Raw genomic sequence first — 12730 nt, 5'->3', positions numbered from 1 at the left:
AGGACGGAGGCGGAGCCACGGGCTTTGGACACACTTAGGAGGGACCCAGAAGCACCCCCCCCCAAGGGGGTGGGGCAAACAGCGTTCTACCTCAAGGGGCGGGGCCAGCGTGGCGAGCCGCCCGTTTCCTAGTCCCGGAACCGAGGAGGGAGGTGCGCTTCGAGGGGCGGGCTCGAGGGGTTTACACTTTAGGGGGAAGGCAGGGCTACGGCCCCGCGGGGCGGGCCCCGCACTTCCCGCTCCGCTGAGGTGGCGGCGTGACGACACCGACGCAGGGGGTCGGCATGGGGGGTGGAGGAAGCCCCGCGTGGCGCGCTACGTAGGGGGTGGCTCCGCTGGGACTGCGAGCTGGTTACGAGGTGAATAGCTGTTTCCGTCAGAGGACGGTGCCACATTCTGAAGGGAGCGCTCACGAGCGCGCTGACCCGGGCCGAGCAGAGAACGGACCGGGTTTCCGGCCGGGGGGGTTCGGTCTTAGGGCGGGAACTCCAACCGGGGGAGGGGGAGCCCGCGGCCGGAGGGGGCGGGGCCTCAGGCTGTGGGCGCGACGTGAGCCGAGGCCGTCCGAACGCCTGACGCCTAGTCTTCGGGAGGGGGCGGGGCCGCGATCGGCTGAGCCGAGGACTTCCGAAAGTACGAAGCGGCCACGCTCGGGCGGGGGCGGGGCTTCGCATTCTGCGAGCCGGGCTCAGAGCGGGGACCTGAGGCCGGACCTCTAGGGCTCAGAAAGGAGAGGCGTCCCCGAGGAACCCCAAGGGGGCGTGACCTCGGGGGGCTTTGGCCTCCGGAGGTCCCGACACCTGACGGGAACACCGGAGGGCGACGCCGAAACGGACCTTACGGAGGGGGCGTGGTCCGCCCTCCGGCAGGCTTTGCCGCAAGGCGCGGGGGCCCGCGCGGCCAGTCTCGCTCCTGGCCAGAATGCTGCCCGCAGGGTCCGAGGCGCGGGGCGGGGCCTCGTCTCGGTCAGCCCCGGGGCCTGGCGGGATCGCCCGGGGGCGGAGCCCGGCGCCCAGGGGGTGGGGCTAGCGCTCCCGCTCAGCAGGTGGCGAACGCGGCTCGGAGCGAGGCTCCGCCCCACGAGCCTCAGGGGTGGGGCTTCTCCGAGACCCCCGGCCAGGCGGTGGGCGCCCTCCCAGCGTCGCGAATCCCGCGGCGAGAGGCGTGCTGCCGGGTGGGTGACTGGTGTGCCCCTGGCCTCCCGCAGGAGGATGCTGGTGGTGGAGGTGGCGAACGGCCGTTCCCTGGTGTGGGGGGCCGAGGCGGTGCAGGCGCTGCGGGAGCGCCTGGGCGTGGGGGGCCGCACGGTGGGCGCCCTGCCCCGCGGGCCCCGCCAGAACTCGCGCCTGGGCCTCCCACTGCTGCTGATGCCTGAGGAGGCGCGACTGCTGGCCGAGATCGGCGCAGTCACCCTGGTCAGCGCCCCGCGCCCGGACCCTCGCCAACACAGCCTGGTAAGGCGGCGCGGGGCGGGGGGGCAGGCTAGGGGCTCCCCTCCAGGGGGACCTGCGGGAGGAGAGGCCGGGGACGACTAGTCCCTGAGGTGGGAGGGGTCTGAGAGTCCTGGATTCTGGAATTCCGTGAGAGTAGGATGGTAGGATCCCCAGGTTCATTCCCCGAGGTTTGGAGGGGGCCAGAGTCAGGATTCCTAGATTCCTAAGGCAGGGCATACCTGAATCCTGATATTACAGGAAAGTTTGCTTCTCAGGCACTGGCATCCTTCAAGCGGCAGCAAGAGCAGGGCTTCCAGGAACAAAGCGCTCTGGCAGCTGAGGCCCGAGAGACCCGTCGTCAGGCGCTACTAGAGAAGATTACAGAGGGCCAGGCTGCGAAGAAGCTAAAGCTGGAACAGGAATCAGGGACCAGTGGGAGCCAGGAGGCCGGTGGGAAGCAAGCTGCCGAAGAGGATGAGGCCAGTGCTGGCCAGGCTGCTGGAGAGCGTGAGGAAGCACATGAAGGTGGGGGTTGGAGCCCACTGACCAGGGGAGGGAGGGAAGAGATCCTTGGGAAATTTTCGGCTGGCACTCTAGGGTTGGTCCTCGCTGGGGGCTGGGGAAAAACCTTGCCCCTTGGATTCATCAAACTCTTGGATTCATCCCCACCAGGCTCCTCTCCCCAGCCAGGGCCTTCAAATGGAGTGGCCCCCTTACCGAAGTCTGCTCTGCTCATCCAGTTGGCCACTGCTCGGCCGCGGCCCATCAAGGCTAGGCCCCTGGACTGGCGTGTCCAGTCCAAAGACTGGCCCCACGCTGGCCGCCCTGCCCACGAGCTTCGCTACAGCATCTACAGAGACCTGTGGGAACGAGGCTTCTTCCTCAGTGCCGCTGGCAAGTTCGGGGGTGACTTCCTGGTCTATCCTGGTGAGTTTGTGTTGGGACCTGTTGTGACATTTTTCTTCACAATTCCACCCCGTTCTGCGTTTCCCGCCTTTTTTATCTCTTTTTCTCAGCTTCTAAGAAACAGGAAACACTTGGGAACCCAAGCTCTTTTGGAGAGTAGTTTAGTAAATGAACAAAGGAAAGAAGAACTCTCACAGAAAACATATAGAATAAAAAGTAAATCATTTTTTGTAGTGTTATGTACATTACTATATTTAATAATACATATACATTGCAGATTCTTCACCAGTGAGCCGTTTGGGAAGCCCTTCCATATCTTGGCTATTGTAAATAATGCTGCAATGAACATAGGGGCGTGTTTTTCTTCTTGAATTAGTGTTTTCATTTTTTTTTTCAGATAAATACCCAGGAGTAGAAATGCTGGAAGCCTTGCTCTTTTAGATTTATGTTACCTGTTAGTTTTCTGTATAGTTCCCTACTCAGGGTCCTACTTTACTTGGTCAGGTTCATCTACCCTGGGGGCAAAGTATAGCTCCCTCCCCTCAGCCTGTCAAATGAGGCCCACTGACAGGTTTTTTTTTTTTTTTTTTTATAAAGTTTTATTGGAACACAGCTCTGTTTGTTTTTAACTTCCCTGGTGGCTCAGACGGTAAAGCATCTGTCTACAATGCGGGAGACCCGGGTTCGATCCCTGGGTTGGGAAGATCCCGTGGAGAAGGAAATGGCAATCCACTCTAGGACTATTGCCTGGAAAATCCCATGGACAGAGGAGCCTGGCGGACTACAGCCCATGGGGTCGCAAAGAGTCGGACACGACTGAGCGACTTCACTTTCACTTTCTGTTTGTTTACATATGATCAGCGGATGCCATGGTGCTAGATTGGCAGAGTTGAGCATTTGCAGCATGGCCCACAAAACGGAAAATATTTACTATCTGGTCCTTTTCAGAAATATTTGGTTGACTCCTTAATTCTATTTTATTTCACCCTTCTGTTGTAGATCATTCTCTTCTTTTAGTCTGAGTCACTTCTCGTTGGATATTTATGATACGATATACGTGATGCCCTTTTGAGTTCCTCATGGCTTTGACTGACAGCGATATAGTCAGTTACTTGTTTTTGTGGCTCAGATGGTAAAGTGTCTGTCTACAATGCGGGAGACCTGGGTTTGAGCCCTGGGTTGGGAAGATCCCCTGGAGAAGGAAAATGGCAATCCACTCCAGTACTATTGCCTGGACAAAATCCCATGGACAGAGGAGCCTGGTAGGCTACAGTCTACGGGGTCGCAAAGAGTTGGACACGACTGAGCGACTTCCTTTTCACATAATGTGTCAACTTGCTCCACCCCCCAGGCCCAAGAGTGTCTTTTACAATATTGGTAGTGATGGCTGGATGCCTTGCGATCCTCTCCGTGTTGGAGGTCCCAGTGTCTTCCAGCTTTCCACCAGTGGAAACTGCTACCTGCCTCTCTCCTTCACCCAGGTGACCCGCTCCGTTTCCACGCTCACTACATCGCCCAGTGCTGGGCTCCCGGGGATCCCATACCACTCCAGGACCTGGTTTCGGCTGGCCGCCTGGGCACCAGTGTCAGAAAGACGCTGCTGCTTTGCTCTCCGCAGCCCGATGGTAAGGTGGTCTACACGTCCCTGCAGTGGGCCAGCCTGCAGTGAGCTCCAGAGACCTGTGGGCGCGTGGCCATGTCCGTGGCAAGACCCTTTCTAGATGGTTCCAAGCTCATCTCTGCGTGGGAGGCCCCGCCCCACCTCCTACCTCTCTTGGCGATTAGTGTTCGATTCCACATTTATAAACACTACATCCTCCTTATATCCCTCCCCAATCCAAAGCACTTAGTGGCTGTGTTGTTTTTATAGTTACCAGTTTCCAACCATGAGTTTCCTGAGTGTGAAAGCTGATTCATTTCTGTTTTCTACAGGGCTTAGGTCCCAAGAGGTCTCAATAAATTTGTTGAATCAGTGTGGAGTTTGTGATTTGAATCCTTAAGACAATCCTGGGAGGTGTGGGCAGTTGCTGCAGGTGTTTGGGCAGATGAGGAAAAGCCTGGGGGAGGGGAAATGAGTTGCCCAAGGTCCCACTTCTAGTAAGGAGCAGGTGTGTTAGTCGCTGAGTCGTGTCCAACTCTTTGTGACCCCATGGGCTTCCCTGGTGGATCAAACGGTAAAGAGTGTGCCTCCAATGTGGGAGACCTGGGTTCGATGCCTGGGTTGGGAAGATCCCCTGGAGGAGGGCATGGCAACCCACTCCATTATTCCTGCCTGGAGAATCTCCATGGACAGAAGAACCTGACGGGCTATAGTCCATGGGGTCACACGAGAGTTGGACACGACTAAGCAACTAAACGCAGGCTCCTTTGTCCATGGGATTCCCCAGGCAAGAATACTGGAGTGGGCAGCCATTTTCCTCTGCAGGGGATTTTCTGGACCCAGGAATCGAATCCAGGTCTCCTGCATTGCAGGCAGATTCTTTACCATCTGAGCTGGGGTTTAAAACCTGGTCTTTCTGACTCTGAAGTCCGAGCTCTTCCACTGCACTACACTTACTTTGGAAAAGCTTTCTTTAAGGCATTTCAGATGCATACAAAGGCATAAACAAAAAATAACTTGTGTAAAAAAGGAGGCAACTGTTGCAGTTTTGAGGAGTAGTGAGGGAATATCGGGGGTGGTCTTGCTCCTGGATTGGGTGCTGTTTATTCAGGTGTTGGGAGAATTACTTTTTATACCGTACATTTCTAGATCCTCCTTTATATGTATGCTCTATTCCACAATTTTTTACAAAAGTTAAAACACAGACGTAGGAAATAAGCACTTGTAAAACCATTTGCAGAGCTGCCTTTCTGCTTAAGAGATTACTAGAACATTACCAGTACCAACCTCCAATGTTTAAGAAACTGGTTAAAAAAATTGTTTTATCCATTTATTTGGCTGCACCAGGTCTTGGTTGTGGCATGTGGGATCTAGTTCCCGACCAGGGATAGAACTCAAGGCCCCGACAGGTAATAAATGCTGGAGAGGGTGTGGAGAAGAGGGAACCCTCTTACACTATTGGTGGCAGTGTAAATTGGTACATCCACTAGGGAGAACAGTATGGAGGGGTCCTTAAAAAACTAAAAATGGAACTACCATATGACCCAGCAGTCACACTCCTGGGCATGTATGCTGAGAAAACCATATTTTGAAAAGGTGCTTGCAGCACTATTTACAATAACCAAGACATGGAAGCAACCTAAGTGTCCATCAACAGATGAATGGATAAAGAAGATTCGGTACATATATGCAATGGGGTATTACTCAGCCATAGAAAAGAGTGAAATCTTGCCATCTGCAGCAAAATGGGTGGACCTAGAGATGATCATAGGTAATGACAACTAGTGAAGTAAGGCAATGACAAGTATGACATGGCAATCGCTTATGTGGAATCTAGAAAAAAATAGATAAACATTATTAAAACAAACAGACTCACAGACATGGAAAACAAGCTTATGGCGGGTTTGATCCCTGGGCTGGGAAGATCCCCTGGAGGAGGGCATGGCAACCTACTTCAGTATCTTGCTTGAATTATCCCATGGACAGAGGATCCTGGTGAGCTACAGTTCATGTATCCTGCTTGAGGAATCCCATGGACAGAGGATCCTGGTGGGCTACAGTTCATGGGGTTGCAGAGAATTGGACACGATTGAAGGACAGAGGAGCCTGGTTGGCTACAGTTCATGGAGTTGCAGAGAGTTGGACACAATTGAAGCAACTTAGTATGCACACACTGTAGCCTGACTGGCTTCTCTGTCCACTAGCGCCACTGGGAAGCCCAGGATTAAGTAAATTAACATGGGTACAATTCTTTGAATGGGGCCTGATGCATAGTAATTAAGTATTCTAGAATGCCACCTATTATTATTTTTAGTGATAGAAATAATGGGTCACATGAATTAAAACATCAACAACAAGAACAAAAAACACCCAAAACCGTAAGGTGTTTAACCCAAAGCCTAGGAGATTTAGAGTGCTTGTTAAATATTATCTAACCAAGAGAAAGTCGTTGGTGTGAATGGGATTATCCCAGAGAGAAAAGCACTAGAGGCAATAATCCTGGGGCTGTCTGAGAGGAGATAAATATATTTCAGGTTTATAGCAAGAGGTTTCAGAACATTTTCCCTGTTCTGGAAACCCAAAGAAAACCTCAGGATATAAACTGCTGTCTTTCACAAAGAGGCACAGAGTCTTTTAATCATTGGATCTCGTTTAAAGAAAAGTTAGTTACCTTTACGTGTATACACACACACACACACACACAGTTTTCATCAGTCACCTTCTTAAGGAGGCTTCCCTGACCATCCTTTCTGAAATACCATTTTCCCTCCGTCATTGAGAGATGTACTTGGTCGCTTAATCCTGTCCGACCCTTTGCGACCCCGTGGACTGTAGCCTGCCAGGCTTCCCTGTCCATGGGATTTTCCAGGCAATAGTCCTAGAGTGGATTGCCATTTCCTTCTCCAGGGGATCTTCCCAACCCAGGGATCGAACCTGGGTCTCCCGCACTGCAGGCGGATGCTTTACCACTGAGTCATCAGGGAAGCTCAGTCATTACCAGTAATTTATTTTCCTCACAGCAGCTATCTGAAAAGACCTTATTATTTTCCCTCTCCTCCCTTAGGCTCAAAGTTTCACGAACAGAGGGGCTGTTGAAGGGTTCAAAAGGGCAGACTGGCTTCTGGCTGTGCCTCGCGTAGACATTCCGATATGAAAAATTATTTTTAAAAAAGTATTCATGGATATAACAGAGCATCTTGGAAGGAGCTCTGAATTCGCATAGGTCCAGTCCTCTGGAGATCTCTTCAGAGAGACGCAGCATGCTGGAGCCTAGCGGCGGGGGCCGTGACTACTCCAACTTCATACCGCGACTCAGACGTTAGCTGAGTGGTGATTTAAGAGAGGAGCCCTCACGTCGCACCAGACGGAGCATTAATCCCTCAGGAGTCCTCCCGGTTCAGCACGCCACTCTAGCCCAAGCTCTCCTCTTGACTGCTTTGTCCGCCCGCCAAGGCCTTTTCTGATTGGTGCAAACTTGCGCTCTGCGTGCTGACGTCACAAGAGGGCGACGTTGCTATAAGAACGCGGCCTGCGAGCGTGTGCTCCTCTTTCTTGGTTTCCGGAGCGTTCGCTCAGGTGAGCCACGCGGCCGCGTTCGGTATTTTGGGTGTGGGTCGTAAAGTCTTGCGGGCTATTCGACCTTTAATGAGTACGCTAAAGCAGTTGGAGGTGAAATGGGCGTAACTGGAAAGTGGTAGAAATGAATAGTCGGCTATAAAACTCTTGAGGGACGGTTCTCGCGATATTTTCCCTAGGCGCCGGGAGGCTCTTGGCGTAGTTGTGGGACTGCGCAGGCGCCGCCGAGTCCTCTCAGGCCGCTCTCCTTCCCGCGCAGGCGCAGACGGGCAAACAGAGCCAGCATGCCGGTCGCCCGGAGCTGGGTTTGTCGCAAAACCTATGTGACCCCGCGGAGACCCTTCGAGAAGTCCCGCCTCGACCAAGAGCTGAAGCTGATCGGTGAGTGGCTAAAGCTAGGTTTCTGTTTCCCGGGCTGGGGAAGCTGACACGTGGGTGAGGCCGCCCACGTGCTCGTTAAAATTCTCCAGTGTGTTCGCCCTCCTCACCCAGTTGCGGGATTGTCTGTTGTTTTTCTGTATCCCGAAATCACTAATCCTTTTTCACTAGTCCATGGGACTGAGCTTTTTCACTCATTCTGCAGGCGAGTACGGGCTCCGGAACAAACGTGAGGTCTGGAGGGTCAAATTCACCCTGGCCAAGATCCGAAAGGCTGCCCGGGAGCTGCTGACGCTGGATGAGAAAGACCCGCGGCGTCTGTTCGAAGGTGTGTTTGTGAGCCCCCAGGAGAGCTGCTGGTGTTCTTCCTTCTAGGGTTGTGCAAGACATGAAGCAAGACATTGGATCCAGCCTTTAATAGTTGTGGAGTAGAGAAATAGGTCTGAGCCTCCGAGTACGTTTTTCTTATCTATGTCTGTTTTATCCAGACACTGAGAATCGGTTTCCAGTGGACTAGAACTAACAGTGCCAAGTATTGGGCACCTGGTTATATCTATACATAGTTCACAGAGCAGTATTGCGCCTTATGTTCTTGTTCCCTGCTAGAGGGACTGGACGGTGACATTTGAGAAGTCCCACCAGGGTGGAGCTTGAGTGTGTGTATTTGCCTTCTTTAGCACGATGGTGAAGGACGTTTACTCAGGGTCTGAACAGTAGAGGACCCGTGGGTTTCACAGGAAAGAACGGTTCCAGGTGATCTTAGAGGGAATACAGATCACACCGTATGATTTAAGGTGAAAAAAAATGATGGTGTGGTATATTTGACAAACTGCCATCTTTTAGACTCTTAAGGTCTATCTGCTTTAAGATGTGAGGTTGATGGGCTTTTGGAAGGGACGATATCATTCATATTTCAGTAGGACCTCTTAGGTTGTCAGATGGTGAAAATACTAAGAAAGCTGGTAGTTTATAAGGCTCACTGAATAACTTTTTCTATGCTCTTGGTGTGCATTTGCACAAGTAGACTGGCGGGGGTACTGATCACAGTCTTCAAATGAGCAAGTGATCTGAGACTTCCCGCAATAGGTGGGACTGGAGGGCATTCGAGCTCAGGGTTGGGAGTTGAAGGAGGCTTACAGATGATGGTTAGGTAACACGCCAAAAGTTGAAACAGTTCCTAAATGTAAGAGTAGTCAGTAGACTTGGTGCTACATTGTATCCCGAGTGTGGAAGAGCTTCATATACAGTTTGTGATTCTAACGACCCTGGCTGTAGGTGACTCTCTTTTTTTGTGTAGGTGTATCTGTTTTTTGTGACACCTTTTACTAGGATAAACTTTACACAACAGGAAGTTTGCTCACAGTATCTAAAATTTGTTTTTAGTTACCTCTAGAATTGGCCATTTTGTAGGTATTATCTTGATGCTGCTTTTGGTCTGACCCCGGGAAATCTTGATTCTAGTGAAAGTGAGGAGGGATTGGGCTAACTTGGGCAGCTGGCTTTTTATTTCCAATTACAGTGGCTAGTCTGATTTTTCTCCCAAACTGTGATTAAGGATGGAAGTGCTCTTATACTTGTGTTAAGCATTAGTGGTCATCCATAGTAGAGACTGAGAAAGGTTTGGAGAGGTGTTACACTAACAGATTCATCACTTTGATCTATCCCAGTTCCAAGGGTGTGAGAGGTTCTCATTTTTAACCTTTGTTAGTTCAGAAGCTCCTTTGACACTTGTGAGAATTCAGGAATCTCCCTGGTGGATGTTGGTATTGGGTGGAACTCTGTCCCAGAGTTTGGGGGACAGACCTCAGCTTGTTCTGGTCTCAGGGAAACTTGCTGGAGAGTTAATCACAGAGAAACTTAGGTGCTAACCAGTCATGTGACAAAGAGATGGCACAGGGCAGGGTTGAGCAGCGGGTGTCCAGGGATTACTTGGTTTTCCAGGGGGGATGTTGCGTGGGGAGGGCAACAGCAGGTAATCCACAGTGAGTGAAGCTAGATTGCTGGGATGGAGAGGAGGAGCCTGGGAGCTCTGAGGTGTTTGCTTACTGCTGCAGCTTGGCCTTGTTTGAGGTCCAGCCTTTCCTATTAAGGTGTGAGTCTTACCTGACAAGAAGAGTTACTGGTTCATTTCATTCAGTCATTCACAGGTATCAACTCTCACCTGACACCAGCACAGGGTAAAGACCAAACCTGGCTCTCCTGCACTGCAGGCAGATTCTCTACCCTCTTCTGGTATGAGGTGGGAGTTGACACCTGTGAGTGCCTGAGTGGAATGAACCAGTAAACTTTTTGTGATAAGACTCACACCTTAGTGGGAGTTTGATCCCTGGGTCAGGAAGATCCCCTGGAGTAGGAATGGCAACCCATTCCAGCTTATTCTTACCTGGAGAATGCTGTGGACAGGGGCCTGGCAGAGTTGGACACGACTGAGTGACTAACACATCATATTAGAAACTAAGGCCCTTAAATGCTTGCCTCATGCCATAGAGACAAGGGCCCCTTGGCCATTGAGGTGCCCACTGGCATACAGTTGTGTTTTTTTTTTTAAACAAACTTTGATTTGGCTGATTCTGATTGTTAATTCTTTTGGCCAGATGAAAACCGTTTATCAATTTTCAGTAGTTTGACACATTCCTGTTGCTGAAGGCTGCAAGTTTATCAGTTTTATTTTTGTCTTCATATCCAGTAAGGTTTTTCCTGTATTGATGGCCCTACTCACTATTAAAGGATGTAGGTGGGTTAATAATAGTAAGTAAAATATGTTTTCAAAGTAATACAGGTTGAGTTATTGTCAGATGTTTATTTTCTAATATAAGTGCAAGAAGACATGAAGTGTCCAAACTGGTAGATAATTCCAAACTCACTTTTGTTTACCTTTGGATATGTTTTATAATAATATTTGATTATTATGTTCAGTTTTTAAATTGTATAATTTATCATTTGACATTATGAGTATGGAACAGAATGATACATTTGTATATTGTGAAATGATCTCCACAGTAACATCAGATCATCTTCCCATTTTTTAATCAAAGTGTTTTTTTTTTTTTTTTTGCTGTTGTATTATTTCATTATATATTTTGGGTATTAACCCCTTATTAGATATGTGATTTATAAATATTTTCTCCCATTCCGTAGGTGGTTTTTCTTTTTGTTAGGCTCTGCAGAAGCTTTTTAGTTGGATGTGGTCCAACTTGTTGATTTTTCCTTTTGTTACCTTTAGGTTAGAATCAGATCCAAAAAATCATCTCCGAGACTGAGGTCAAGGAGGTTACTGCCTGTGCTTTCTAGGAGTTTCATGGTGTCAGGTCTCACATTCACGTGTTTAACCCGCTTTGAGTCTGTCTTTTCCCCCTGCTGGAGAGCTTAAGGGATCTCCATTCCCAGTTGTTGTTTAGTCGCTAAGTCGTGTCCAACTCCCAGTGGACCCCGTGGACCATAGCCCGCCAGGCTCCTCTGTCCATGGGATTTCCACGGCAGGAATGATAGAGTACGCTGCCGTTTCCTTCTCCCTGGGCTCTCCCCCGCCCCCCGGCCAGGGATTCCCTGTGTTGCAGGCATATTCTTTACCACTGAGCCGGGGCCACTGCAGTGAAATCACCAGTTTCCGAGTTCTCACTGCTGGACCTTCTGGGAATTCATGATTTTGAGTTAACTTTTGCACAGGATAAGATAGGGGTTCAGCCTTGTTCTTGCATGTGGCTGTCCAGTTTTCCAGACACCATTATTGAGAGACTTCCCCACTGTATATTCCCAGCTCCTTTGTTGTAAATTGATTGACTGTTTGTATATGTGGGTTTATTTCTGGTCACCATTCTGTTCCCTTGATCTGTTTTGATGCCAGTAGTGTCGTACTGTTTTGATTACTATAACTAATGTATACAACTTTGTGGGGTTTTTCTTCTCCTGTTTATTTTTTGTTTTTGTCTTTTTTACAACTTTGTTTTTCCTCAAGATTGGCTTTAGCTATTCAGGGTCTTTTCTGGTTCCATAAAGATTTTAGGATTGCTAGTTCTTTTCCTGTGAAAAATGGCATTGGGATTATTATAGGGATTGCCTCCAGTCTGTATGTTGCTATAGGTAGTGTGGGCGTTTTCTAGCTGCTGCCCCAGTCCATGAGCACTGAATTTCTTTGCGTCTGCGTCTTTAGTTTCTTTGATGGTGTTTTGCAGTTCTCATTGTGCAGGCTTTTGACGAAGATTTCTATGCACTTGGAAATGAGAGACTGTGCTTGACTTGCGTTCAGTGTGTGTTCAGGGCAGATTGGTGCCTGGGTGTTGGAAAAGGCGTGGTATGTTTCTCCACTCAGATTCTCCTTGGCTGCGAGTCTGCTAGGAAGGCTGTCACAGAGTCAGCCAGCTTTCCTTCAGGCTTTGTCTGGGGGCGGGGGGTGTGGGTGGTAATGGTGCTTTTAGGTGCTAATAAATGATAACCCTCTGTGATGATAACTGGCCCCGGGAGCGCAGCCGGCAGCGACCCCGGAGCTCTCTTGAGTGGCGCTTGGACGCCCACAGGCAAGGCCCCTTGAAGCTTGAGTTGCCGGGGGCCAGGGAGAAGCTGGCGCCCGCTAGCTCACGTTGCCAGGCACTGAGGGCACCCTCAGCGTTGTCTCAGTAGAGACTGGATGGCAAGCACTCCGCTGGGACGCGTGCCGCGTCTCTTCCGGCCCGGCAGATGGCGCTGACGCTGCTCCGGTGCGAGATGCGGGAGGTGGCTTGCGCGCGTTTGAGTGGTAGGGCGGCTTGGGCTCCAGCATGTTAGCGCGTGGCCCCTGTGCTGTGTTCCGGGAGGACTAGTGGAGGGGCCGCAGCGTGTAGACTGCGCTCTCCTAAGCGCC

At 50.6% G+C, this 12730-nt stretch overlaps 2 protein-coding genes across 4 annotated transcripts in view; both read left to right on the top strand.

Annotated features, from left to right (window-relative positions):
* On the top strand, nt 77–4313 carry TSEN34 (tRNA splicing endonuclease subunit 34). 2 transcript variants are annotated; one of them, XM_018063481.1, is made up of 5 exons: nt 77–152; nt 1208–1454; nt 1709–1958; nt 2106–2360; nt 3821–4313. In XM_018063481.1, the coding sequence occupies exons 2-5, from the start codon at nt 1212–1214 to the stop codon at nt 4006–4008; spliced, it is 936 nt and encodes a 311-aa protein (XP_017918970.1). In that variant the 5' UTR covers nt 77–152; nt 1208–1211; the 3' UTR covers nt 4009–4313. The 2 variants fall into 2 exon arrangements, with proteins under 2 accessions (XP_017918970.1, XP_017918969.1); XM_018063480.1 differs by lacking the exon at nt 77–152 and adding an exon at nt 182–359.
* Nucleotides 7419–12730, top strand: part of RPS9 (ribosomal protein S9) — a 6677-nt gene continuing 1365 nt past the window's right edge. Inside the window, exons 1-3 of one of the 2 annotated variants that reach the window (XM_018063497.1) lie at nt 7419–7515; nt 7775–7896; nt 8099–8221. In XM_018063497.1, the coding sequence (XP_017918986.1) occupies nt 7800–7896; nt 8099–8221 (220 nt within the window). In that variant the 5' untranslated portion in view covers nt 7419–7515; nt 7775–7799. Of the gene's footprint in view, nt 7516–7694; nt 7897–8098; nt 8222–12730 lie in introns of both variants that reach the window. The other variant, XM_018063498.1, reaches the window with a different exon arrangement.

This window comes from Capra hircus, chromosome 18, assembly GCF_001704415.2.
Source record: "Capra hircus breed San Clemente chromosome 18, ASM170441v1, whole genome shotgun sequence".
In the NCBI taxonomy this organism is placed as follows: Eukaryota; Metazoa; Chordata; class Mammalia; order Artiodactyla; family Bovidae; genus Capra; species Capra hircus.
This window is presented reverse-complemented; position numbering and strand designations above follow the sequence as displayed.